We start from the raw sequence: 26854 nt of genomic DNA on the forward strand, positions 1-26854 counted from the left end.
CGCTTCCAGCAGTCAGATGATGACGTCCTCCAGCTTTCAAAATGGGAAAGCGAAGGTTCCCACAATTCTCAGAACGCGAATTTCTCTCCACAATTCAAAATGGCGGAGGAAGGTGGGGCCTGTCACATGGTGGGCGTCACAGCAGCTCGCCTTTTCCAGACCGCGGCCCGCCTTGCCGCGTCGTCAGGGACCTCCTCCCCTTCCCACCGAGCCTTTTCGAAGAATCGTCTGGGATTGGCTAATAGGCTGGGAGTGGGCCTGCGGGGCTGGGACACAGCATCATCACTTCCTGTTGTGGGCAGTCGTTTCCTGTCGCTGCTTGGTAACAATGGGGAAGATAATGGCTGCCTGAGCAACGTCTCCGAGCAGGCGCTGGGCTAGAGGCGGGTCTCAACTAGCGACTCACCGGAGGCGGGCTTGAGAGCAGCGGCAAGGGAGGCCCGCAGGAGCCCCGGCGGCGGCGGCGGCGGCGGCCGAACCGACCGAGTCGGATCCCGACACTAAAACCGAGTAAGTGAAGCCTTGGGAATCCTCCGAGAAATGGATGGAGAGCAAGAGGAAGACAGGGGAGTCGCGGCTGCTGCATTCTCTCAAAATGGCCTGAGTGGCCCATCGTGGCGGAGGCTCAGCGCCGCCTCTGGACCCCAGGCGCCGGTTGCTGCGGGGGGCTCCGTGGCGTAGTTGCCGCTGCCATTTTAGTTGGGTGTATAGTCGACAGGCTCTTTGAAGAAGGGGAAGGAGGTGGGTAGTACTTCCTCTCTGTAGCCGCGCGAGCCGCAGTCGGGGCCCTCCGGAACCTTAAGAATTTGGAGGAGGCGATTTCCCAGTGTCGGCCTTAGGCGTGAGAATCTTTGATCGTCTCAGGTTTTTCTCTCCTCGGTTCTCTGGAGACTTCCCTCTCTTCCTCCTCCCCCACCCCTCTTTTACACGGCGGGCTTGGGTTTAGGAAATGGTGTAGGGGGTGGGAATCAGGCTGCTCTAAGTTAGATGCTGGAACTCTTGGGCCTTTAGATTTCCCAGGATTTGCAAAACCCTGTTTTGAGCCCTTCTGCTGGGCACTATCAATTAGGCGCCCCCTGGGGCCACGATGACATCTTCCCTGAGGATCTGAGGCAAATGTGGTTTACTCTCCTGCTCGAATAACCCTGGTGTATTCTTTGCCAGATACCACTGTAAGAATCCCCGCCAAAAGGGAGGGAAAAGCCGTTGCGTGTTTGTTGTTTTTCCCTGGGTGAGGGTGGGAATTGGGCCAAATGATTTTGAAGTTAATTTCCGTTCAATCCGCGGACAACCCAACCCCTCCCCCCCTCAAAAAAAAAAAAAGCCTAAGGGTCTCGGCTTCTGCGGGCGGTACCTGCCACGTACGCCATAGCTTTAGTAACTAGTATTAACCGGTTGGGCTTCTGCTTCCTGAATACTCAGTCCCTTTTTCCCTTATGCTGATTAATTTCAAGATGGAGGAGACAGCCACGTTCCTTCCCTAGACAGTTTCACCATACTTATTCCACAGGTTAGTCCGGGAATCTGAGGCCTAGCAGGCTTGTTATTTAGGTCACTCTTTCGTTTTAGGGCAAGAGGGAGCGTTTATATCAGGTTGTCATCCACTATTTGCAAGGCCCCACAGTAATTTTTTGCTAGAAATAAGGAGCCCGCATTTCCTGAATCAGAATTAACCGCAGTGACTTTGGATGATTGAAGGGACGAAGAAATACACATATTACTACTAATCATTTCTTTGATTCTTCGTGATTAAAGATGAAATACTCGTATCATCCCATCAGGTACATTATGTCCATCCTGGATGACTTGAGAGCAGACAGGCACAGTTATCACTCCCCCAAAATCAAGTTTTGTAAATTGTAAAAATAAAGTACCCGGGAAGACCAGTCTAAATATTTTTAAAATTTGATTTTAGGATACGCTTACTGAAGAATGTTTCATTCTTTAGCCTAAGATGTCCTGATGATTTTTAATACTTTAGTTCCTGCCTAAGGCTAGTGTAATGTGCCAGATAAGTTCTTGAAAGTAACTATAAGAATCTGAAAATCATTACTAGTCTGATTAGAAAAGGCCTATTTTAAGCAAGTTTACATTAAAAAGTAGATTGGCTCTCAGCCTTTAAAGGAAAGCTTATATCTAACATATGAGATTCCTTGTTCCCTCTGACCTACTCAGTCTCCCCAAATATACTAATGTTGAATTAGGTTGGGTTATGGTGTGTGTGTGTGTGTGTGTATGTAGTATGTGTGTCTAAAATATATAGGATATGTACTTTTTAGGATGTCTATTTCAAAGAAAATGTTTATCTTATTAAAGAGGAAGAATAATGGATTCTTTTTTTTTCTAGAGCAGAGAGTGAAGAAAACTAAAATCCAGTTTATTGTATTACAATACTATGTCATAACAGTCAGGTAATTTATCTTTTGTTGCGTCTCCTGATGATTTATGTGTAGAATGCATGTTTTAAAATATTTATTCTGTTTCGCAGGCCCTGTGCTTGGATGGCCTTATTTAATATGTAGTAGTTGGTGTTGGGCATTCTTCAAGATCAGAATGGGTGTTTTTCACTGGGAGTTCTAAGAGTAGTGTTTCTGAGTAGCTGGAACTAATTAGGGCTTTATCTGTGAATTTTCTTGTTTTAAAATGATGTCTGAAGTTTACCAGTACCTGTATAGAACAGAAAGAACAAAATAGAAATTTGCTACCTTAAATCATCTTTGGGATGGGATGGGTATAAGTAATGTTTAAATGTTTATTGAATAACTAAATGAAATATAAGTAGACTCTATTACAGGAATATAATCTTACATTATTTTTGTGGTGTTCAGTTTTTTCCTTCAAGATCCGAAAAGTCATAATTAATATATAATACTCAAATTGGCATTAACTCCTTTCCATTATCATCATTAAGGTAACCACAGAATTTATTACCCTAGCCAGGATGCTTTTAAGGGCAAAAGGAACATTATTAATAATTATGCCTGGACAACAGGTGCAAACCTAGATTGTCCCAGGCAAACTGGGATGGGTAGTTAGCCTAAATTCATAACTAATTTGTATTGAATACTTATGTGCTAGGTCCTGTGCTTCGCATGCATAATATTGTAATACTTAGAGCAAAACCTAGTGAGGATGTTAACTGTTTTACAGAGGTAACTGAGACTCAGAGGAGAGATTAGGTAATTTGTCCTCAATTAAATAGCTAATAAGTGGTAGAGCCTCCATTTTAACCCATCTGTCTGATGCCAGAGTCGCTAAACTTTTATGCCTCTAGACTTAATTGCTATCTAAATTAGATCAGAAATGCAAAGAAAATGAAAGGTTGTAATTAAAAAGTCTATGGGTTATGTTGCATCAAAAACTTTTGTTAATACTTAAAGGAGATTGGCTTTATGAAGCAGGTGAGACTTAAGAATTACACCTCCCCTTTTTTCTGTGTCACGGTTCCTATTCCAGCTGTTACTGCTTGTGATATAATTTGATAATTTAAAATCAGATATGGTTTTAAGAAATAGCTTAATAATGAAATGGTATATAGAAATGTTAGGCTGGTTGGATATATTCTTTCAGGTTAGTGAACACATAGTGAGGCCTTAAATAATGCAGTAGATCAAATGGGACATCTGTGTTTATGGACTTACAATGTCTATATTACTTTTTCCATAGCTCTAGCGGATTGGGAAATAGAGCAAATCACTCACCAGCCTCCGTTCCCTTGGTTTTACCATAGAGTGGATAACAAATTAGAAAGTGAAAAGTCCTCTGTCAAACGCAGACCAATGAGGTGCTAGAATTTTTGGCCACTGCCTACGATGGGGACATGGTTTTCTTTTGTAAGTCTAATTCCTTAACATATCTGTGTAACACAGAGATTTCCAAAACCTTTATGGCCCATTGATTTCAAATGGTATCCAGTTTACATAATCCTTTGACATTTTGATAACCAGTGTAAAAAAACAGTAATACTTCTGTGTCTATTTTTTTCCTTCATTATTTTTTTCAACCTTGAGTATGGAGGTTCCCAGATAAACAAGCAGTTCACTTTTTACTTTCATAAATTAAGTTTTTTTAGGTATAAAAATCTTGGCAGTTTTGAACAGTTTGAGAATATATTTGTGAACTTGTGGTTTTGCTCTTGAAATATATACTTGATATTTTTGCTGTAGATGTTCTCATATTTCAGTGCTTCAACCCAAGGTTTTAATTTCATTAGATATAATACCACCTACATATCTGTGAGACAAATATCTGTAGACAGTGTGTGGTGTGTATCTAGATTCGTGGACCTCTTGCAATAATTTCACAACTGCAGGTTGACCTGCTATTATGGTATTTGCATGGTGACGAACGTGATACTTTCTTTGGGATAAAGGGAATATTTGTGTTCTGTGTTTTTAATTTTTGCTGGAATGAAAAATGCTCTTCTTGCTCTCCACTTGACTGTATAAAGGAAGGATTTAACTCTTAATTACAATTTTTGTTTTTTTATTGACCAAAGTTCCTGTTAGTGTCAGTTATATCTAAGGTGACTATATAATTTGTCCAAACTGGGGGACTTTTAAGAGTGAAAGAGGGCCATGTTGTTAATAATTGCTACAGGACAACAGTTGTAGACTGTGATACTCTTTTGGACAAATCGGGGATATATGGTCACCTTTATCATGATTTCTGTGTAAAACACTGGTTCAGGAAGCACAGTAGTCAACATGTTTAGTTCTGTAACACATAATTGTTTTCCTCAAGTAATATAACAGTCATTTGTGTAGATAATTTCTTTTTTGGTCAAGTGATTTTAATTGTAAAAATGGCTTCACTCTTTTTTAAATAGTTAATTTTTGGTGGAAAACTTATATCCTAAAATACAGTACTTTATTTACCAATTAACACCAAAATTGCCAGTAATCAGTGATTTTACATTAATAACTTAAAAAAACACATGAACCTTTTGGGTTTTTGAGTCATTTTTTTGACTTCTTAGGAATAATGAGAAGTCAGAACTGAGTTAGTGTGGATAAGACCAAATTCTAATTTAGTGATGTAGCTTGATAATAAAAAAACATAAAATGGGAAATCGAAGATTGAATTCATTGTCTAAGGTACTTTAGTGAATTGAAATGTCATCATAATGGTTTCCTTTTTTTACTGACTGAATTCTGTGAATTGGCAGCATTTGGCTTGGTCTCCATCCTTTCTTTTGTTGACATTCTTAATAATCTTTCGATTTAACTGTTTTAGAAGGTTATAGTAGTCAAAATTGTTTGTGAGCAGAGATTAGACACATGAGGGACATTTCTGAATCCTTTTCGTTTTTTCTGCTGTCCTTTTCAAGTGGTAAAGATAGAAAAATGTGAGCAATGCTAGTAAGCTAACATCAACATTGCCATCTCGTATTGCTATAGTAGTATCAGCAGTGGTGGAAGCCTTGGTAGCATCCTCTGATAGGCCAATAATGGAAGTAATCAACAAATTGTGTGGGTGGTGAGAAGCATCATGCAATAAATAAAAACAGTGAAACATCAACCCTGCTGTGTTTTTTAAAGAGGAATGCTTTATATTTCTTTAAAAAAAAATAAGATAGTTACAAAAAGGGAGAAGTGTATGAGTGAAATAACAAAAGCACAGCTTCTCAGCTTACATGTTAGTTATTCGTGTTGTTTCTTAAGCCTTATTTTTCTGATTTAATATTGTAATGTAACATGGGTTATATCTTATTCATAGTCATAGATTCATAGAACTGTAAAGGTACCTTGTGGATAGTTTAATCCAACACTCTAATATTGATGGAGATCTTGAGGCACAAGATGTTAAATAAATTGGCCAAATTTACATAGCTAGTTAACGTTACACTCAAGTCTAGAACCCAGTAACTTCTCTTTTTCCCTTTTCACAGAGCTGAATTACACTCTGCTACTCATAGAATAAAAAAGTAATCTGATAATCAGGCTTTTATTTGTAACAAATGCTGAAAAATTTTAGTTAAACATTCTATATATGAAGAATTCCCAACACTTTTGGTAACTACATATGCAATGGTACTTCATATCCTGACCTCAAATCCAGCAGTTCTTTTGTTATTCGACTCTTAAAAAACCTGTATTAAGTATTTTTCATTTTGGTGATGGTATCATCAAGCTGACATTTTCTTTACTGACAAGGCTTTCATGTCATTAATTCTCATCTACTCTGTGAGATTCCTAATGAAGAACCTCTGTTGGAAATACGAACGATGTGTTCCCTTTCCTTTGCAGAATGACACATATTTATGTTGATACCCATGATTTTTTTTTTTAATTGGTGTCTTCTGCTTTGGAACACTCTTGAGTTTGGAGCTTGTATGAACACACTGAGAAGGTGACAATGCTCAAGATACTTTAGTAGTTGTTTGATAGTAGGTTACCTTGATTCCTCCCTCCCACTATACCGTTCCATTTTTAAAAAGGAGTTATTTCTTCCAGACTTAATAGATGTGGCTTATTTTAAAAATGATATTCACACAAGCATTTGCATTTCAGAATTCAGTTTTTAAGTTGTTAACTCTATATTTTGGTGGCTTAAGTCTTCTCAGTTGGATACTATGATGCAGTATGTCTGTTGAATATGCATGCTTATACTTAGCACCAGGTCTCCTGACCAGCTAGTACTGAACAATATGTTTTAAGGGAATTTTTACCCTAACATCAAAACAAAATTACATTTTTTAAAGATTCGTGTACATGGATTAGGAAAATTAGATGAAATACTTTCAGCAGTGGTCAGGAACATAGTAATTTGCATAATTTATGTTAACGTATGATAGGAGATTTGGAGATCTCTAAAAATGCTTGAAAATTCTCAAGGTGAATAAATTCTGTTTTAACTTCCCTAATTAAAGAATAAATCTTAGGTTTGATTTTCTTGCTAACTTTTCCTCCCCGGAATTCAATTTACCTGACAGTCATACATTTATTGATCAAATGAGTAGGTTTTGAAATGACTGGGCAAAATTTCAAATTTGGCTGCTTGTTTCCAAGAATGGATTTGGATGTATTGGCACACAGTACTCTGAAAGAAATAAGGTTAATAAAATATGCTATTTATCTGAGGGGGCAACTGTATTTAAAACAAAAATACCTAAAGTTGACTTATTTAAAACTAAGCCCTACTGGGTTCATACTGCTTATAAAAGGTGTTTTGTTATTTTGGAAGTTTTCATACCAGAAGTGAATGTGGTATAAAAAGCTCATAGTGAGGTTGGATATTTTAGACATGGCTGTTGGGATTGAAGGAATGTATTTTTTTTTAGAAAGTATATAGTCTTGGGATATGCTGAGAGGCAGTTGTCCATTCAGTGAAAAGTTGACTGAATTTGGTATCAGGCGACCTGGCTTTAATTACTGGTTCGAAACACTTACTAGCCACATGGTCTTTGGTAAATCACTTCCTTTCTCTGTGCTTCTGATTCTTATCTGTAAAATACAGTTGGTAATTCCTCCTTCATAGGATTGTTGTAAGGATTTAATGAAATATAGGTAGAAGGGCTGTATAAATAGGGTAGTGTGTATTATGACTGAGGAGAGACCTAGGTGATTTAAGAACAATTACATATTTGTTCTCTTAAATTGTTTTATTGTTAAATTTTCCATAGAAATATTTAAGTTTAAAAGTGACTGATGCTAACTGTGTACTCAATCTGAAATTTCTGACTTGGGCACATGAATATTATAACTGAGTATAAGGTAACTAAATAAAAAGATTTAAGATCTTCTCTTTTATGATGATAGAAGGAGATCAGTGGGGTGTGGGAATTCTTTTTTTTTTTTCTATTAACGTAAGTTAAACTGGAAATGTACCACAGTTTTGTTCACCAAAGAGTAGAATCTAGAGTCCCATTTTGTTAATGTAATTCTTCACTAATCTTTTCACACCAAAATGAGGAGAGATTTGTATTTGATTGTATGGACCATGGTCTCCTAACATCTTTGGTATGCTTTAATCTTTAAAAAGTTTGTTTTTATTTACCAAACAATAGTGACATTACATCTACCAAGGTTGAACTTCTGGTTTAGATTTATTACCCCCCCCTTTTTTTTATCATTTTACAGCACTTAGGTAGTGAAGGGACTGCTTAAAATGAGACCATGCTCATTGGGTGTGTGTAAGATGATTTTACAAAGCATTTGAGGGCATTGGTTACATTCAAGATTTCCTTTTCTTTCAAAGTGTAATCACCTCTAGTCCAGGGGGCCTTGGCAGGTATTACAGTCATAAGTCACTCCCTAAATGTCCGTAGAGGGTAGAGATGTCTTACCTTAAGTGCTGAAATTTCTTGACCCCTACTCCCAGCCCAGGGGAAATGCAGAATAAAGCAGAAAGAATGGAGGCTTTGGGCAAAAGTAGGGAAGCAAATCAGATTTTTCTCTCCCTGTGCCCTAATCAACTATAAGAAACAAACTGCTTTCTAAATGGAAGCCTATACCTTAGCAAAAACATTGTGTGTTCTGTTTAATGAAGCCTTGCTGGTTTAGGTGCGATTTTGAGATATACTGCAGGATGTCATGTGGGGAAAATATTTTTGTTGATCTTCTCTGGTGTAGGTAGGGGGAAAGGAGAGCAGCAAATTATTATGGAAGTAATAGTAGTTTGGATTTGTTCACATATTGCTTTGTGTGTCTCATTGTTAAAACTCTGAATTAAAAAATAAAATAAAACCAAAATAAAAATCCCTCTTGAATAGAATAAACTAACCTGTACACTCATCAGGTAGGAGCTATTTAGGATTCAGCAATTACTAAAATCACACTGTTGGGAGGGTTTTGAATAGAGGTATAGTGTTTTGTTTTTAGTTTCCATGTAGGAAATGTTAAAAATTCTAAAAGTTTGAGAGTGAATCTTGAAGATTGGTGAGCATAAGAAAGAATCCTGTATCCTATGTATATTTGTAGAGTATTCACCATTATTATTTTATTTTTGGAAAATATAAAGGGGATATATAAAGAGTGGGTTTATAGAGCATGAACAATTTATAGAGCATGAACAATGCCTTTTCTTTTCATACATTGTTTAAAGCTCTTTCCATACATGGAGTTTTCTCTACCTTACAAATGTTCTTTAAAGCTGCACTGTCCAGTATGGTCGCCTCTAAGCACAGCACAGTGGCTACTGACACTTGAAATATTGCTAATGTAACTGTGGAACTGAAGTTTTAATTTTCTTTAATTGCAATTAAGTTAAATGAAAAACTGAAGCAGTGTAAAAATTTTCCATTAAACACAACTTTGTTGTTTCATTAGGACTACATTTCACTTTAACCATTGAAACTTTAGCATCCAGCTTGAGATGTGCTGTGAACTTCACACCAGATTTCTAAGACAGTATTAAAAAATGAATGTAAAACATCTCAAATTTTTCACATTGATAACATGTTGAAATGATATTCGATTATGTTCGATAAATGAAAAATATTAGTGAAATAAAAATTTCAAAAATAAAAACACCGTGTAAGGCAGAAAGTGACACTAGTGGCACAGACAAATGCTGTGTTCTGAGATGGATGAAAAAAATTGCTTGCAAGATAGTAATAGCTTCTTAAGTGGTAAGATTTCATTGAACCTTTGATGAAGGAGTAGCATTAGTAGAAGTGAAGGTAGTTAAGCATAAGATTTATTGGAGGGCTATGATGAGGCAGCATAAGTAGATTGGTCTTGTCAAGAAAGTTTGGTAACAAAATTGTATCACTGAAATATGTGGCTCAGTATGACCCTAGCCCCAGAATAGAAAACCAAGGGACTATCCATCCTTAATGACATTTTAGTCCAAAAGGTCCTTTAAAATCAGTCTGTTCAAACTCCCACCTAATAAGGAATCCTGTCTTTAATATCTAACCTTTGCTTGAATATTTCCAGAGATGGGTAGTATGCTTGCTTCAGGAGGGTGGTTGCATCCATTTTTGGACAGTCTTGTTTGTTAGACTATTATGAGAATTATCTGCTTCCATATTTCTTCAACTATTGGCCCTAGTTTGACCCTATGATTTTGTTCTCTTTCATGTTACAACTCCAAATATTTGAAGATAGTAATCATGCCCATTTTTAGTTTTGTCTTCTGTCTGGACATCTCCAAGTAATTCAGCCATTTCTTTTATGGTATTCCCTGGCTTCTCACCATCTTGGTCACTCCTGTGTTGACTTGTGTTTGGCAATGTTGTTTTAGAGGTATTTTAAATGTTTCAAATACTCCACTCATAGTCTGAACAGCAGGTTGCAGTATTTGAACATTGTAGTCTAGGAAAGCACCATGTGACTCTTCGGTTTCTTAGCAGCCAGGTCAAACAGGCTTTTTATTGAGCTTTTGTTAACTAAACATTTCAGGTCTTTTTCATGTGAACTTCCAAGACAGGTTTTTCCTCTGTACTCTTACTATGTGTTACTTCAGCTTGATAACCCTTAATAAAGTGTTTTAAGATAGCACATTTACCATCATTTTGTTTGATTTCAGCTCATCCTCACAGCCCACTGAGAATTCAGAATATTCTTTATCACATATCGTCATTACTAACTCCCACTTTTGCGTTGTCTATTATAGATTTGGTTAGCGTGTCTTTGACATGGCTCTTTTTAAAATGCTGAAGACAGGGTGGTTTGCAAGTTAACATTGCTCTGTAATCTTTGAGGGTCACTGTTAAACTGTATTGTCTTCAAGCTCCTTGCTACTCAAACTGATTCTAGAATCAGCAGCATCAGCATCACTAACATCACTGATTTAAAATGCAGGCTCTCAGGCCCCATCCCCAAACTACTGAATCAGAATCTGTATTTTTACAGGATTTTCAGTGATTGTTTTGTATGGTGAAGTTTGAGAAGCACTGATCTAGCCCACATTTCTCTATAGCAATAGGATGCGAAACCTTCTTAGATTCTGTACAGTAACCGAGCCAGACCAGTCAGCAGTATTATCCTGATGTCCCTATCAAAGAGATTCTTAGTCCTGACTGCCCAATAGAATTACCTGTGAAATTTTTAAAATATAGCTGTCTGGCCAGCCCCAGAGAGCTTCCCAGGTGATTTTTTTTTAAACCCTTGGCTCCCCACCACCAGTGGCCAGAGGGCTGGAGCTCCCCAGGTGCTTTTAATGTGAGAACCTTGTAAAGCAAGTTCTATGTGAAAGAAAAATATATAAAGGAAATGAGGTGAATTTGGCAGTGAGCCCTACTTCTGGTGAACATACTTCTTCTACATGTTTGCAGTGTATCTGATAGTCTATTGCAGAATTTTTTCCTAGGTTTATTGTCAGATTTTGCTATGCTGTAGTTTACAGACATCATTTTTCTTTGAAGATTAGATCATTTTAAAATCTGGTATTTTAGCATCTATCCTGTTCTCTGTGATTTCTCAGAGATTATCATTGGAAGTTTTGCACTTTGGGCTCTTGATTCTCTCTTTGAGAAATTTGTTTCTTCCACTACTCCCAGTTTGGAAGGTGAATCTCCTTGTTGAATAAAATAGAAGTTGAGTATCTCTACCTACCGTCTTCTGTTTATATACCTACTCCCCCACATGCTTAGTACAAGACCCCTTTCTTGTTTCAGATTTTGTGTTTCAAAGCCATTTTAAAAATCTTTCCCATATTTTTCCAAGTTTCTGTTCCTCGCAGGCTTTAACTTCCTTGACACTTATTCTTAAGACTTGTGCCATTCTTCTAACAGTCCTTGGTATGTGAGTTCTCTGTTACCTTTGGTTTATGGCCTTCAAGTGTCAGAACTTATCAGAAAGATGTTTTTTTTTCCTTCTTTGAAAGATTAATATTTTTAAAGCCTTTCAATGCTAATGAGTTGTACTTTTTTTATAAATTATTTTCTGAACTATTTTCTGATCCTTCACAAGTGGACTTTGTCATGACTTTCATGTTATCCATGTTCAAAGTATTAACTGCTTAATATTAGCCAAATGTTACTGGTGATTTTATTTGGTTTGAGGAATTATGGCTAAACTTTTTCCTTTGTGCTTTTCTGTATTTTTTAAATTAATCACTTACTATTACCATTACCAACACTAAATCGTATAACTTAGGTACATATGGAAAAATTTGGCTTCCTTTTTTGGTTTTCTTTTGCCTGGCCCATATAACTTTTATGGGTGTTTTATTTAAGCTGTGGACTTCGGTCTTCTTAAAGTTGTGAGTTATTATAAAAACAACATCTTTCAGAAATTTCTATAAAGAAATCATAGTTAGGAGATTAAGAAACTCCCAAGGGAACCCTCCTATAGTGCTGGTGGGAACACAGTTTGGTGCAGCCACTGTGGAAAACAGTATGGACATTCCTCAAAAGACTAGGAATAGACTTACCATATGACCCAGTAATCCCACTCCTGGGCATATATCCAGAATGAACCCTACTTCAAAAAGACACCTGCACCCCAATGTTCATAGCAGCACTATTTACAATAGCCAAGACATGGAAACAGCCTAAATGTCCATCGACAGATGACTAGATAAAGAAGCTGTGGTATATTTATACAATGGAATACTCTTCAGCCATAAAAAACAACATAATGCCATTTGCAGCAACATAGATGTCCCTGGAGAATGTCATTCTAAGTGAAGTAAGCCAGAAAGAGAAAGAAAAATACAGTATGAGATCGCTCATATGTGGAATCTGAAAAAAAAAACCATAAATACAAAACAGACTCAGACATAGAATACAAACTCGTGGTTGCCAAGGGGTCAGGGGGTAGGAAGGGACAGACTGGGATTTCAAAATTAGTAGATACTGAATGGCATATGCAGAATAGATAAACAAGATTATACTGTATAGCACAGGAAAATACATACAAGATCTTGTGGTAGCTCACAGCACAAAAAAATGTGACAATGAATATATTTATGTTCATGTATAACTGAAAAATTGTGCTCTACACTGGAATTTGACACAACATTGTAAAATGACTATAACTCAATAAAAATGTTAAATAAAACTTAAAAAAAGCAAAGGAGATCAAATGTTTAAAAAAAAACCCTCTTTCCCAAAATATTAAGGTCTCCCTATCCTTCCCTATCCTTGACATACTATCTTATTTGTTTAAACAATGATAAGGTAATTCTAAGAATGATTTGAGAAAAACAATGGAGATCTAGACGTGCCCATTTATAGACTAAATTTTGTTTACATTCATCAGACAGGTAGAGGCTTGTTTTTAATATCTGAAAGAGGATTTGTTTCTATTTTTCTCTTTAGTATTAACTTGTGAACATCCAAATACTTGTGTTGTGAGGTTAAGTCTTAGTACCAATATAGATTACCTCTTTTCCACAAATCAGATTTTCATATGTTGATGGAATTAAGTTTTATTTTGTCAGTGGGAACTTAAATAAAGTCAATCTGGAGTTGGAAGGAAAAGAATTAGAGAATGAAATTTTTTGTTTGGAGTCTTATTTTAGATTGCATACTACTATTGTTTTTTCATTAGAGTGGTTAATTGAGTCTGTGGAAATCTGCCAATATAGTAATTTCCTAAGCCTTTACAAGTAGTGAATGATAATTAAGAGGTTTTGGCTAGTTTTATGCACTATCCAGAGCAGGAATTGGCAAACTTTTTCTGTAAAAGACCAGATAGTAAATTTTTTTTTGCTTTGCTAATCAAAATTTAGCATATTACATAGTTATTTATATAAAAAGAAGCCGAATTTCCACAAAGTTTTCTGGAGAAAATTCAAAATGTCATAATAATTGAGTGCAGCATTTTGTAGTATAGGTATACTAATGAGAAGAATGACATTCTTTGGGGGTTAGGGAATAACATTTTGCTTAATTGGGGCTAAACATATCCCTTAGCATCAAAATCATTTGCAGATGTTTAGTGGTTTCTGACTTGAAATGAGATTTTCCATATTTCATCTTTGAAAATATCTTTTCACACATATAGGTAGGTTTTGACATCTAATTAATCTACAAGCATGTAGTATTAATAAAGTATATTCACCCCTTAGAAGGCATTTATAGAATTCCAGTAGATTCTCTTGATATTTACCTTTTAGCAGACATACCATTACACAGAGTTATCACTTTCAGTTGAGGGTTATGTGGAAGCGTCCTTAGTTACACAGTTAAATGGATTTTGAAAGAAGGACATTCCCTTTGTACTTGCATTGAGGTCCAAAAAAAACACTTCTGAAAATGTAGTTTGTGCTCAGAAAATATATCTTCTACAAATTTCTGTGGAAGTGGAGCTGTCATTTCTTTGATAGCACAAGAAGTGCATAAATCAGCTTGACATTGTGATTCCAGTGTTAGTTATTGTTGAAATGACTTTACTGCAGTAAAAATTTTGCCTATAAGCACTGTTTTGCCTTGTAGTTTTAGATTGAATTGATTAGGAAACATTATGAAGCCTTCAGAAAAAGCTAATTTCCTAAGCCATTCATTGTTTGGTAATAGTAATTGAGAGTAGTTCTTTTCATTCAGAAACAAATTGTATCTTGGACCTGGGTACAACAAATCACAGTAAAACTTTGCCAATGCTAAGCCATCAAAATGGGCAGTTGGTAGAGCAAGTCAGGATATTCAGCTTCTATTTCTGGGAAAAATTCATGGATCTGACTGTTTATTTCCACTGTAGTGAAGTTCACCATTGATCCTACTGGTTCAGTGATATGATAGGTTCAAATATTTTCTACAAACTAACTGCTGATGAGTAATGTAATGAATAACCATGGACTTTAAACACCTTATATTTTCACAAGCTTTGTAAATTTGGCCAGCTAGGTCTCTGTGCTCTACACACATTTTTTTTTTTTTTTGACTCACAGGTTGTTTTATTTATTTATTTATTTATTTATTTATTTATTTATTTATTTATTTATTATTTATTTATTTATTTATGTTTTCTCTTTTTTAACATTTTTATTGAGTTATAGTCATTTTACAATGTTGTGTCAAATTCCAGTATAGAGTACAATTTTTCAGTTATACGTGAACATAATATATTGTCACTTTTTTTTTTTTTGCGGTGAGCTACCACAAGATCTTGTATATATTTCCCTGTGCTATATAGTATAATCTTGTTTATCTGTTCTACATATGCCTGTCAGTATCTACAAATTTTGAACTCCCAATCTATCCCTTCCCACCCCCTTCCCCCTTGGCAACCACAAGTTTGTATTCTATTTCTATGAGTCTGTTTCTGTTTTGTATTTATGTTCACTTTTTTTTTTTTTTTAGATTCCACATACGAGCAATCTCATATGGTATTTTTCTTTCTCTTTCTGGCTTACTTGACTTAGAATGACATTACACATTTTTACCATTTCAGTTGTAACACATCTTAGCAGATTCCACTTCAGGTTGTGCTGAATTAGTGTTTTCTCAACTTCTTTGACAATATCATCACTTGTAGTTGTACCATGCAAACTATTCATAGAGAGTACTTCTGTAGTTACTTCAGACTCCTCAAATAATGAACACTTGACTCCTTGAATAAACAACAACTGAGTAATTTCCTTTACACTTGTCAACTCATCAAGAGCCAGGGAAAACCCTCAATCATTTGCTGCTTTTTTTTTTCACTTGACCATTGACATAATCCCAATATCCTTACCTTTTTGAGCATCTGTACTTACTCATCAAAAGGCTAATAATCTTAAACAAGTTTTATTTTCTCTGGACACATTTAGCTTCTGCAGTGAAACACAGTTTAACTGACACATCATTGATAAATGGCTTTCCTTGTTTATCCAACAAATGAGCCACTTAGAAACTTAACTCTGGTTGAAGCATCATTTCTTATTTTTTGAAGAAGTATTTTGTGACGTGATACTTTGTTTTAAACTTTTCTGATTTTTCAGACCATAGCTTTCCTGTGAATTGGGAATATTATGATGAGTGCTTAGTCTGATAATATCAATGTATATTTTATTATTTTAGCAGTTTTAGTACCGTTGCATAATGAATGCAATCTTTGCCATTTAATATAATAACAAAATAATCACCACACTCCACTGTGTCTTTAGGGGTGGCATTCAAAGTCCACTTTCTCTCCATTTAACGTAAGTGTACACTGGTAATTTTAAAAATGACACTTGAAGTGCTGTGAAGTTATATTGTATCACTGCAAATTACAATGCACAGATCATCGGTACAAAGCAGTGAATGCCACATGCAGTCTCTGTCACAACCATTCAACTCTGCCATTATAGCATGAAAGCAGCCATTGACAATGTAAATGAATGTGTATGGGTGTATTCCAGTAAAACTTGATGAACATTGAAATTTGAATTTCATAGTTTTTACACATCACAAAATATTCTTAAAAACATACATTTAAAAGTACAAATCACTTTGAGATCTCAAGGAGGAAAAAAACAGGCACCAGGGCTAAATTTGGCCCATGGGCCATAGCTTGCCAACCCCTGTCCTAGTCTTTTCCTAGTATAACAGTGCTTTTCAGTTTTTCTGTTATGAAATTTCATTCGAGGTCTAAAAATCCATGTCTCGACCTGCATTCTGGATTTTTGCATAATTAAAAGTGTTCTATAGAATACATACTGACTTCTGTTTTCAAGATTGATCTCCTTTCTCCTTTTAGATAATTTTCCATTTGTTCACCAAGATGGAAAGCTCAGATTCTAACGATAAAGGAAGTGGTGATCAGTCTGCAGCACAGCGCAGAAGTCAGATGGACCGATTGGATCGGGAAGAAGCTTTCTATCAATTTGTAAATAACCTCAGTGAAGAAGATTATAGGCTTATGAGGGATAACAATTTGCTAGGCACCCCAGGTATGCAATGTGTAGTTTAAGGATTTATGTGTGTAAATTGCTGGTCTTTAAAAAAAAAAAAACCTGTTTTAAAAAATTATTTCTTTAGCCATTATGAAGTGTGTTTTTAATGATACAAGGGATACTGAATGATATTGACTGCTGTACTTATTACCTGATTCTGTTCACTCATATTTGGAATTACCCTATATTGGGTTTTTTAGTTATGAATTATATTATGAATTTATATAAATCAGAATTGAAAATAGTGGAGCTGAACAATCTTTTTGTTGTTATTTAGCTTTATTTAACTTACTAGACATTGGTAATGTGTAAAAGAGCTAGTGGGAACTTTAGTTCTTAGGACAGATTTAACTCTGTTTTGTCATCTCTGATTCCCTGAATATGCCCCAATCAAAATCGTTCAGAGCTAGTCTTGGGTAAGATTGTCAGTTATTCAGAACTTTGTGCTTGGTTATCCTCTTTTGCCAGATTAGGTCCCATTTGATTTTAGTTAAAATTCATTATCTCTCTTCCTCTTCATTTCTACTGAATTTTACTAATGTTTGAATGCTTACATTTTAAAAGGTAAGGGGTTAGTTAGCATGGCTCTGACGGAGTGCATTTTGAGCCAACGGTACCAGACTTGAGTCAGAATGCCTAAGCTGATGATCTCGCCCTGCCATAGTCAGTCTCTCACTCAGTCTGAGTTTCCTTGTTTTAAAATGCAGGTAGTATCTACCTCCCAGAGTTGCAGTTTTAAAGAATTAGATATTGTATGCAAAATCATTTAGTAAACTGGAAAGAAACATGTATAAATATAAGCTGTAATGTGCTCCCAAATAAGTGAATTTTACCCAGGTTCCTACTCACTCTTTGGTTTTCATCTCCAGTGGACAAGAGTCACTGGTTTTTATTTATAATTTGGCAAACATTTTAAACTATTTGCAGGTGAAAGTACTGAGGAAGAGTTGCTGAGAAGACTACAACAGATTAAAGAAGGTCCACCACCACAAAACTCAGATGAAAATAGAGGTAATTTTACTTTGGGGGCGATGAGTAGAAGATGGAATGGATAAGGAGCTTCATAATGGTAAATGTCAGCCAAAGATGATCCAGCAGTGGCACAAATTAATTTGGTGCTAATTTCTCATAGAAAGATAACTGGCATTTTCTTGATACTTGATAAGAATGTCAGCATTTTTTCCTGCTTTACCTTTGGGGTGTTTGTGTTAATTGGGACATAGTGAGGAATGGCTTATTTTAAATGTGATTTTTTTCCTAATTTTCCACCTCCATTGAAATTTCCCCCTACCTACTGAATTAGTCCTTATAAACATGAGTTCCTCACCAGCAGAAAAAAAATGTTGCATTATCTAACCTGGTGGTCCTCAGTGGGGTATAATTTTGCCGTCCTCGGAGATATTGACAATGTCTGCAGACATTTTTGGCTGTTGTGATTGGGGGTTTGCTATTGGCATCTAGTGGGTAAAGACCAGGGATACTGCTAAACATCTGACCCTAAAATGCACAGTACAGCACCCAGAACAAAGAATTGTCTGGCTCAAAATATAAATAGTCCCACTGTTGAGAAATCTTACTGTCACCTCAGGTCTGGTGTTTCTCTCCCAATATGAAGTAAGGAATTTGACTAACATAAAAGGCTATGATAACAGTTTGGTTGTTGAACAGAACATTATATGTACTGTGCTAGGTTCAGACTATTTTTTTGGTCTGATCTCTAGGTTCATGTTAATTTAAAATCTTCGTAACATGAAGTAGTATTCAAGTACTTTTAAACTTGTAAATCCTATTTATAGTTTTGCAGTGGCTAAAGCAGTTATGTATTTTTAAATGTTCTGTATTATCAAAGACCCTAAAGTCAAGAGACTAGGAAAAAATGTAGACTCATGAAAATTTGACAGAAATGTAATTTGAACTAAAATACCTGTACCTTAACTGGTGCTTACCTTGCTTGATTACATTAGTGTTTTGACAGTAGACTGAAAAAAATGTTGTCTTCTGATGGTCCACAGTAGTACTCTAGGCTCCGTATATGATGAAGTGTTGAAAAAAGACTTCCTTCAGATTCCCTTTTTTAAAAAAAATTTGTCTAAATTTCTCTAAGATTAGCTTACTTTTTAAAAATGGAATTGAAACTTTCCTGCTTTTACTTGCACATCTAGGCAGTATGGTTTACAAAAATCTGTAAGTGCGAAATTTGTGCAGAACCTTTGTTCTTTTTTCCTAATACAAAGTTTTAAGAGTACTCTTACATGAGTATCCTAATTTTAGTAGTTCCGCTTTCTTCCCCTCTCCTCCTTTTTTTTTAAAACAGGTGGAGACTCTTCAGATGATGTGTCTAATGGTGACTCTATAATAGACTGGCTTAACTCTGTCAGACAAACTGGAAATACGACAAGAAGTGGGCAAAGAGGAAACCAGTCTTGGAGAGCAGTGAGCCGGACTAATCCAAACAGTGGTGATTTCAGATTCAGTTTAGAGATTAATGTTAACCGTAATAATGGGAGCCAAAATCCAGAGAATGAAAATGAGCCATCTGCAAGACGTTCCAGTGGAGAAAGTATGGACAACAACAGCCAAAGGCAAGTGGAAAATCCACGTTCTGAATCAACATCTGCAAGGCCATCCAGATCAGAACGAAATTCAACTGAGGCGTTAACAGGAGAGGTTCCACCTACCAGAGGTCAGAGAAGGGCAAGAAGCAGGAGCCCAGACCATCGGAGAACCCGAGCAAGAGCTGAAAGAAGTAGGTCACCACTGCATCCAATGAGTGAAATTCCACGAAGATCTCATCATAGTATCTCATCTCAGACTTTTGAGCATCCTTTGGTAAACGAGACTGAGGGAAGTTCTAGAACCCGGCACCACGTAACATTGAGACAGCAAATAAGTGGACCTGACTTGCTAAGTAGAGGTCTTTTTGCTGCTTCTGGAACAAGAAATGCCTCACAAGGAGCAGGTTCTTCAGACACAACTGGCAGTAGTGAATCGACAGGATCAGGACAGAGACCTCCAACCATAGTCCTTGATCTTCAAGTAAGAAGAGTTCGTCCTGGAGAATATCGGCAGAGAGATAGCATAGCTAGCAGAACTCGGTCAAGGTCTCAGACGCCAAACAACACTGTCACTTACGAAAGTGAACGAGGAGGTTTTAGACGTACATTTTCACGTTCTGAGCGGGCAGGTGTGAGAACGTATGTCAGTACCATCAGAATTCCAATCCGTAGAATCTTAAATACTGGTTTAAGTGAGACTACATCTGTTGCAATTCAGACTATGTTAAGGCAGATAATGACAGGTTTTGGTGAGTTAAGCTACTTTATGTACAGTGATAGTGATTCAGAGCCTAGTGGCTCAGTCTCCAGTCGAAATATGGAAAGGGCAGAGTCACGGAATGGAAGAGGAGGTTCTGGTGGTAGTAGCAGTTCTGGTTCCAGTTTGAGTTCCAGTTCGAGTTCCAGTTCAAGTTCCAGTTCTAGCTCAAGTTCCAGTCCTAGTTCCAGTTCCAGTGGTGAAAGCTCCGAGACTAGCTCAGAGGTGTTTGAAGGCAGTAATGAAGGAAGCTCATCATCAGGCTCATCAGGTGCCAGGCGAGAGGGTCGACACAGGGCCCCGGTAACGTTTGATGAAAGTGGCTCTTTGCCCTTCCTTAGTCTGGCTCAGTTTTTCCTCTTAAATGAGGATGATGATGACCAACCTAGAGGACTCACCAAAGAACAGATTGACAACTTGGCAATGAGAAGTTTTGGTGAAAACGATGCATTAAAAACCTGTAGTGTTTGCATTACAGAATACACAGAAGGCAACAAACTTCGTAAACTACCTTGTTCCCATGAGTACCATGTCCACTGCATCGATCGCTGGTTATCTGAGAATTCTACTTGTCCTATTTGTCGCAGAGCAGTCTTAGCTTCTGGTAGCAGAGAAAGCGTTGTGTGATTAAGGTCTGAACTCTCAGCTATGTAGCTGGTATAGTGATGGGCAAACAGGAATCACTTGCTTTATGTCCACTTTTTGAGTGGTGCTTAAATGTAAAGTAGCAACCTAAATTGAGTCATTGCTTTCTGAATGAATCATTGTCCTTTCTCTAGTTTCTGTTCCAGAATAAAAGGAAATATTTAAAAAGCAACATTTTAGGACATAAAAAATCTGATTTCAGTATCAGTAATTGATATTACTGATGATTTATCTTATATACTTATCAGTTTCTCCTTTGTTATCTTAAAAGATCTGCCTTAGCAATGGCTCTTATCTGTTTCATGTTGATCTTTAAAGTTTCCTGTGCCATAGGAAAGAGGGGCAAAGGAAATTCCCAGTTTAGGCTAAGTTACAGTACACGTTTCCTAAGTGATTGCTTAAAGCTACACCATTCCCAGTTATTAGTTGGCACAAATTCAGTTACATTCTGAATATCATTTGTTCACTTTTCAGGCAAGGTGATATTGGACATGTCAGTGTAAATAACACTAAGGTTAGGATCTTCTAAGTGTATAACTGTCTGCTACGCCCATCACTGTGGCACACTGTAGAGTGAGCTTATAGTTTAATTGAGATATTTATCTTGTGGAAATATTAAAAAAAAAAGCCTATGCTTGTGTAAGTGAAAAAATCACGTTCATTTGTTTAAAAATGTAAAGCTATTTTGTAGAGGCTCAGTACTTTTCCAATGCACTGTTGTATTAATGCATTAAAAACTGTAAAGTACCATGCTTAGAAATGAAAAAAACTGCTTTTTGTGAGCCAACTTAGTAAGAAAAAAAAATACACACCAAACAAAGTACAAAGCTGCTTTTGTAAGTGTGTAGATGTAAGAGCAGAACATATCTATAATATTTAATGTATGTGAACAGCTACTGTGACATGCAAAGAAAAGGACAGAGTGCGGAATTCAACTGCATTGAAGACCAATGGAAATTGTTTATTTTAACTTGGATTTAGGCAGGAAATGAAAGACGGGAGGAGTAAAGAAACTGCTTGGAGGAATTTAAACTTCATGAAGACAGTAATCATACAGATGTGAACTGGTTTCATATGGCAAGATCCCTGTCACAGTATTCTACTTGAGCAGATGAAGTAGATCAGCAAATTTTGCCAGAGCTTTGGTTTAAGAAAAACAAATCACTGCCACCTAGCACAAGTTACAGTGATGTTTTTTTACAAGTCTGCTCCTCAAAAAAAAAAAGAAAGAAAGAAAAAAAAGGAGGAAAGAGACTATAAACCACTTTTAGCATAAGAATTGAAGTTGGTACTACTAGGAAAGTCTCAAATTTGCATTGTTTGCAAGATTTGTCATTTAAGGTACCAGTGCATACTTGTTTAATGTTTCATTACTCACTCTCTTAACACAGACCTAATATCTCACATTTAAAGACAAGGTGAAGAATTAAGGGATTTTTATTTGTTGAAAGTGAGTCCTGTTGGGTTATTTGAAATTCAAATTTTAATTGTGCTGCCCATATTTGAAGATGAGAATGCTGACTCACAATCTATGGGATATGCACTTTATGTTGTTTCCTTAGTAAGGTTTGTGAAGAACCCCAGTAACTCATGCTGAATTTCTCTTGGGGTTAGGATTAGTCTGACTGTGGAGGACTGTCGTTGCTTTTCTGGGAAAAGCTAATGGGCCCAAACAGAGATGGAACACATCCTTGGCCTTCAACAAAGTGAGCTAACTACCCAGGCCTAGTCAGATACTCTACAAAATAAACAAGACTGCTTTAGAAATTATCTGGCTACCTTAACTGTTATCAGCTTGTATCAGCTGTAAAGATTATTTCAAAGCTCATTTTTTCATGTTTTCCTCTGGCTTTCAATCCTACCTAAGTATCAAGGAAATTAACTTGTAAATATGGTAGTTGTTTACTAAGGATATGTACTGCTCTTGCAAGGAAATAATGTCCAAACAAAGCTTCACTTATTTTTTTTTAATATAAGCAGATTTCACTGTTTATGGCGCTTATGTAATACATTTTATCTTTTTAAAAAAAATGTCCGTGTAAAAGTCAGGATTCCTTTATATTTGTGAGCCTCCTTGTCTCTTTTCCTAAGGGTGTAATCTACGGTTTTCAGATCTGCAGGGTAGTCCTGATTAGCTAAAAACAAACCCATTTTCCTCCTGGTATGAAATGTACCATTCTTATAGGGGTGTTCATTTTAAATAGTTTAAAAACAACTACAGCACATTCTAAGCATAAAAGAAAGTTATTAACAACAGGTACCTTCCTAACCTCCCAAGATGTATTATTACTCACTTGTGAAGTATTAAAGAGGTAACTCATGCAGAATGCTGGTTATGAATGTAGATATTGAAGCGATTCATAAACACTGGAAGTAGAATTTTAAGTTTTTAGCCTTCAGTAGAATGCACATATTGGACATGTGCATGTGGAAACCTTTTCCAGTAGCACTCATTAATTTCCATTGGATTGTGTAGAATGAATACAAATATTTTTAGTGGAATTTGCTACTTGATTTTTTTTATTTTGCAAGGTCCATGACCAGTGTGTACTGACTAGTATGGACATTGAAGACAAGGTCATTTGTAGGTGTCAGATGTACAATGGAGAACAAAGATCTTTTTTCCCCACCAGCATCCAAACACCTATTCTCTTGAGGGAGCATTTTCTTGCAAAAGACTTTACATTTCATTTTGTATCTTTGCACTTTTTCTTTATTACAGAAAGGTTCTGTCTTGAAGACCTAGTTTGAACTTCATGCAGTAATAGGAACAAGGAAAAAACAATATTGGGGGATTACATTGTTCAATGCATAGGGAAAAGTACTAAAAACTGAATTTCCTTGAATATTTCAGCTATTTTTAAAATTCACTTATTAATCTGAAGTGTTTGAGATGTTAATGTTTAATTCAAAGCAGCTGACGTGGTTGAGATTTATTAGTACTAAAACCAAGATTGAACAAGTTAGGTTTAAAGTTTGCAGACTTTATCTGTAGCAACACTAAAAGATGAGCCATATTGTGAATTTGGACTATTTGCTCTAAGAAGAACACATAAGTTATACCTCAGTGGTGTTAATGATTAATGGAGGTGGGGACTAGGAAAAGTGTTCACATTAGTGTTGGACTATAGGTAATCAAGTGTACAGTTGTCAACAACAAAAAACCAGGAATATATATATATATACATATATATAATGTATATTTATATATATAATCTCCAAAAATATGATCGTTGGAGTTCATCCAGACTTTAAGATTAGGAAACTGGTTAGCTATAAGTGTTACCTCAAGTATTTTTTTTTCCCCTGGGAAAACATGTCCTTTCCGTGCCAAACGTTTTCTCCTAGTGTCAGTGTCTCAAATTCTGTTTATGAAGGGTTATCACTTAATGTACTTTGTATTTAATCACCTGCTTCCCAAATGTCCATGACATGAAATGGATCAAGCATCAGCCACCTCTTTCAGTGGTTCCCAAAATACCCATGTGATAGGGAGGTGAATGTTGCAAAATGCCTCTTGAAAGGCCTTTTTTACAGCTTGCTAGAATACAGTGACACCTTGTGGTGGTTGTTGGTACTTTTAAAGATGGAGGATATTTTTATTCCCCCTTCCCTCCTCCACCCCTTTTCTTTGTTCTTTTTGTGAACGAAAAATATTTGTAATCTGCCTTATTTGAGTTTTTAAGTTTTACCTTACTGGCTTCCCTGTCAAATGTATTACCATTATTAAATATATAGAAGCCACGTTTGCAGGGCACTTTTATTCTCTTAAAGACTATGCTGATTGCTACTTGCTAAGGTATTCTGTATCTTAGTAATGCAAGAGATTGATAAGGCACATGTTAAAGTGTAAGGCGTTTTTTTCCTCAGTATAATTCTTCAATATGTGTAATATTCAACAACAGTGTTTTAATTCATTGAGTTAACAAGTAAATTGTGCTTTTGGAAAAAAACATTTGAAAATGTAAATCAACTTATACTTCATTTGGAAAGTTAAAGTGCAAGGTCCAAGAAATTAGTATTTCACTTATTTTTAAATCAGATTTTTAATAAGCAACTAAGAAACAGCTATGAGTTAAGTACCTGCCCTTTAAAATTTTTAGCATTCTGAAATTGAGTTCTTAACGGGAACATTTCTAAGATATCGTTACCTAATATTCCCACTTGATTTAAGTAACTCCATTTTGTATCTAAAATACAGCGTAGAAGAGAACTGTTATTGAGCTGTTAGAACTCTCAAGGAATAACAAGTTTATATCAGTTTTATGATTCTTTTCATGTCTACATAGGTATTTTTATTCAAATTTGCAGAAAATAGGCACACCCTTCAACACTCAAAATCACACATACTTTTGATTCGGATTTGTTTACTAAAGATCCACAAGCTGCTTTATAGTCACTTGGATTGAGTGATATCTTAAAGACATGCAGTGAAAGTGAACCCCATCATACCACTGTGCCTAGCTATTTCAGGGTTCCTCTCTAAGTTCCTCATCTTGCAGATTTATTCCAATACCAAGGTATGGCTGAACCAGCTGCCCGGCCTTAACTCTTTTTATGCCCCTCTGCTAACATTCTTTTAGTAACTGAGTAATTTGTATGTGTTTTAACTGTCCGACGTTTGGATTTTACCTCTTGATAGCTCCATTTGTCCCTGGTGCTGCTTTTAAAGATGTAGGGCCATGTGATCAGGTATCAAGTTGGGTAGGTACGCAATTGGCCTGGTTATGTATCTGTGCCTGTTTTATCTTCTCCCAGGAAGAGCTGCTTTGGTATAGATGTTTACTTAGATTCAGATAAAGAACTGGGCAGCAATCTTGGAAAGCTTTCTGAAGCCTTTAAGAACCTGAAGGGATTTGGAGGGGAAACAGTAACAAAGGCTGCCTTTATGTCTTTGAACGTGAAGCACATAAATGTATGTTCTGTAAAGACTAACGTGATTGTTACACCAGGGCTTCCTGACTTCTGGGAGAGACTTTTGAAAAAGCAGAAAGGAGCACAAAGTGAAGTGAATTTGGTTGGCTTGCTTTATCTGGTTTCTCTTTTTTTCGATTTGAACCTGAACGTAATACCCTTCTCCAATCTCTGTCCAGCAGACTCCTGGTTGGGAAGCCCTGTATTAAATTTCGAGAATGTACCCAGTTTCCTTTTTTTTTTTTTTTTTTTGTACAGTGCTTTACACCTGCTAAAAAATTAACTTGTTTAATGCAAAACAAGACCTTGAAAGGTCAGTCATATTAAAGCTGGTTTGATTATTAATAGTTATCTTTTAGGAAGAAGCTTTTTCCCTATGTAAGATGTCATACTGCAGATTTAAAATATAGACTATCAATAAAATGCATGAAGTGATCATTTGTGCTTGATCATTTCTCCTTGGGTTTTTCTTTAAAGAGGGGAATCTGATAAAGGTTCTGTTGCTTCAAACCAATGTCAGATAGACTTGGTTTTTAGAATTAAGTGAAATTATGGTGCAGCCTTGATTTTGATTCCCCTCATGGCTATGAGTGTGGGCAGGTACTGATTTATGGGATATAACTTTCATTCTGTGTTGTGTAGTTTAATGGCTTAATCTTCAAGTAGTAAAATAAAAGATTAAAGTGTATTCCAATATAAGAATCATGGAAAGATTTATGTAAGTAACAAAAGTCATTTCGTAAAGTAGGTGCATCTTTGCTGTTTCTTGTATTCTCACTGTTGCCCTGACCACTTCCTTACCTCACCTCTGTAAATACAAAAACTTGTCTAGGTGCACATGTGTGCTCACACAGCTTTTGTTTTCCATCCCTACCTCCAACCTCTTACACATATTACCTAAGCCAATAAGAGTCTTTGTTTCTAAATAGGTCATCACATTCTGATACCTGGATGTGACTTCCCCTCGGTACTGGTATTTATTTAGCTGAAGGTGAATTTTATTATAGTTTTCATTTCCTCTGGTGCCTAACGAGCCCTATCATTGGCATAGGAAAACAGTTCCTGGGATCATTTTGGTGTGGTCAACTCTTCACCCCATGACCTTCCCAGGGTTTTACTTGTAGTGTCATTCATGATTCTGTTCTTTGAAACTCAAGAACACCACTGGAAAACTCACATTCTAGACAACAAAGTAAGCCAATACCCAAGCATTTTGTTGAGGGAAATTTAG

General features: G+C 36.3%; 1 protein-coding gene across 3 annotated transcripts; it reads left to right on the forward strand.

Moving 5' to 3' along the window:
- Positions 1-227: 227 nt before the first annotated feature.
- On the forward strand, positions 228-26058 carry RLIM (ring finger protein, LIM domain interacting). 3 transcript variants are annotated; one of them, XM_031446347.2, is made up of 5 exons: positions 228-510; positions 2348-2411; positions 16557-16749; positions 17680-17763; positions 19067-26058. In XM_031446347.2, the coding sequence occupies exons 3-5, from the start codon at positions 16581-16583 to the stop codon at positions 20689-20691; spliced, it is 1878 nt and encodes a 625-aa protein (XP_031302207.1). In that variant the 5' UTR covers positions 228-510; positions 2348-2411; positions 16557-16580; the 3' UTR covers positions 20692-26058. The 3 variants fall into 3 exon arrangements, with proteins under 3 accessions (XP_031302207.1, XP_031302206.1, XP_064339102.1); XM_031446346.2 differs by lacking the exon at positions 2348-2411; XM_064483032.1 differs by lacking the exons at positions 228-510; positions 2348-2411 and adding an exon at positions 3497-3833.
- Positions 26059-26854: the final 796 nt, after the last annotated feature.

Source organism: Camelus dromedarius, chromosome X (genome assembly GCF_036321535.1).
Source record: "Camelus dromedarius isolate mCamDro1 chromosome X, mCamDro1.pat, whole genome shotgun sequence".
NCBI lineage: Eukaryota > Metazoa > Chordata > Mammalia > Artiodactyla > Camelidae > Camelus > Camelus dromedarius.

Excerpts from the sequence above, each read along its gene's own strand:
- RLIM (XM_064483032.1), top strand. The coding sequence starts at position 3,813 with ATGGGGACATGGTTTTCTTTT. Across the intron at positions 3,834-16,556 it reads TGGGGACATGGTTTTCTTTT|ATAATTTTCCATTTGTTCAC; the intron begins GTAAGTCTAATT and ends TTCTCCTTTTAG. Across the intron at positions 16,750-17,679 it reads CAATTTGCTAGGCACCCCAG|GTGAAAGTACTGAGGAAGAG; the intron begins GTATGCAATGTG and ends AACTATTTGCAG.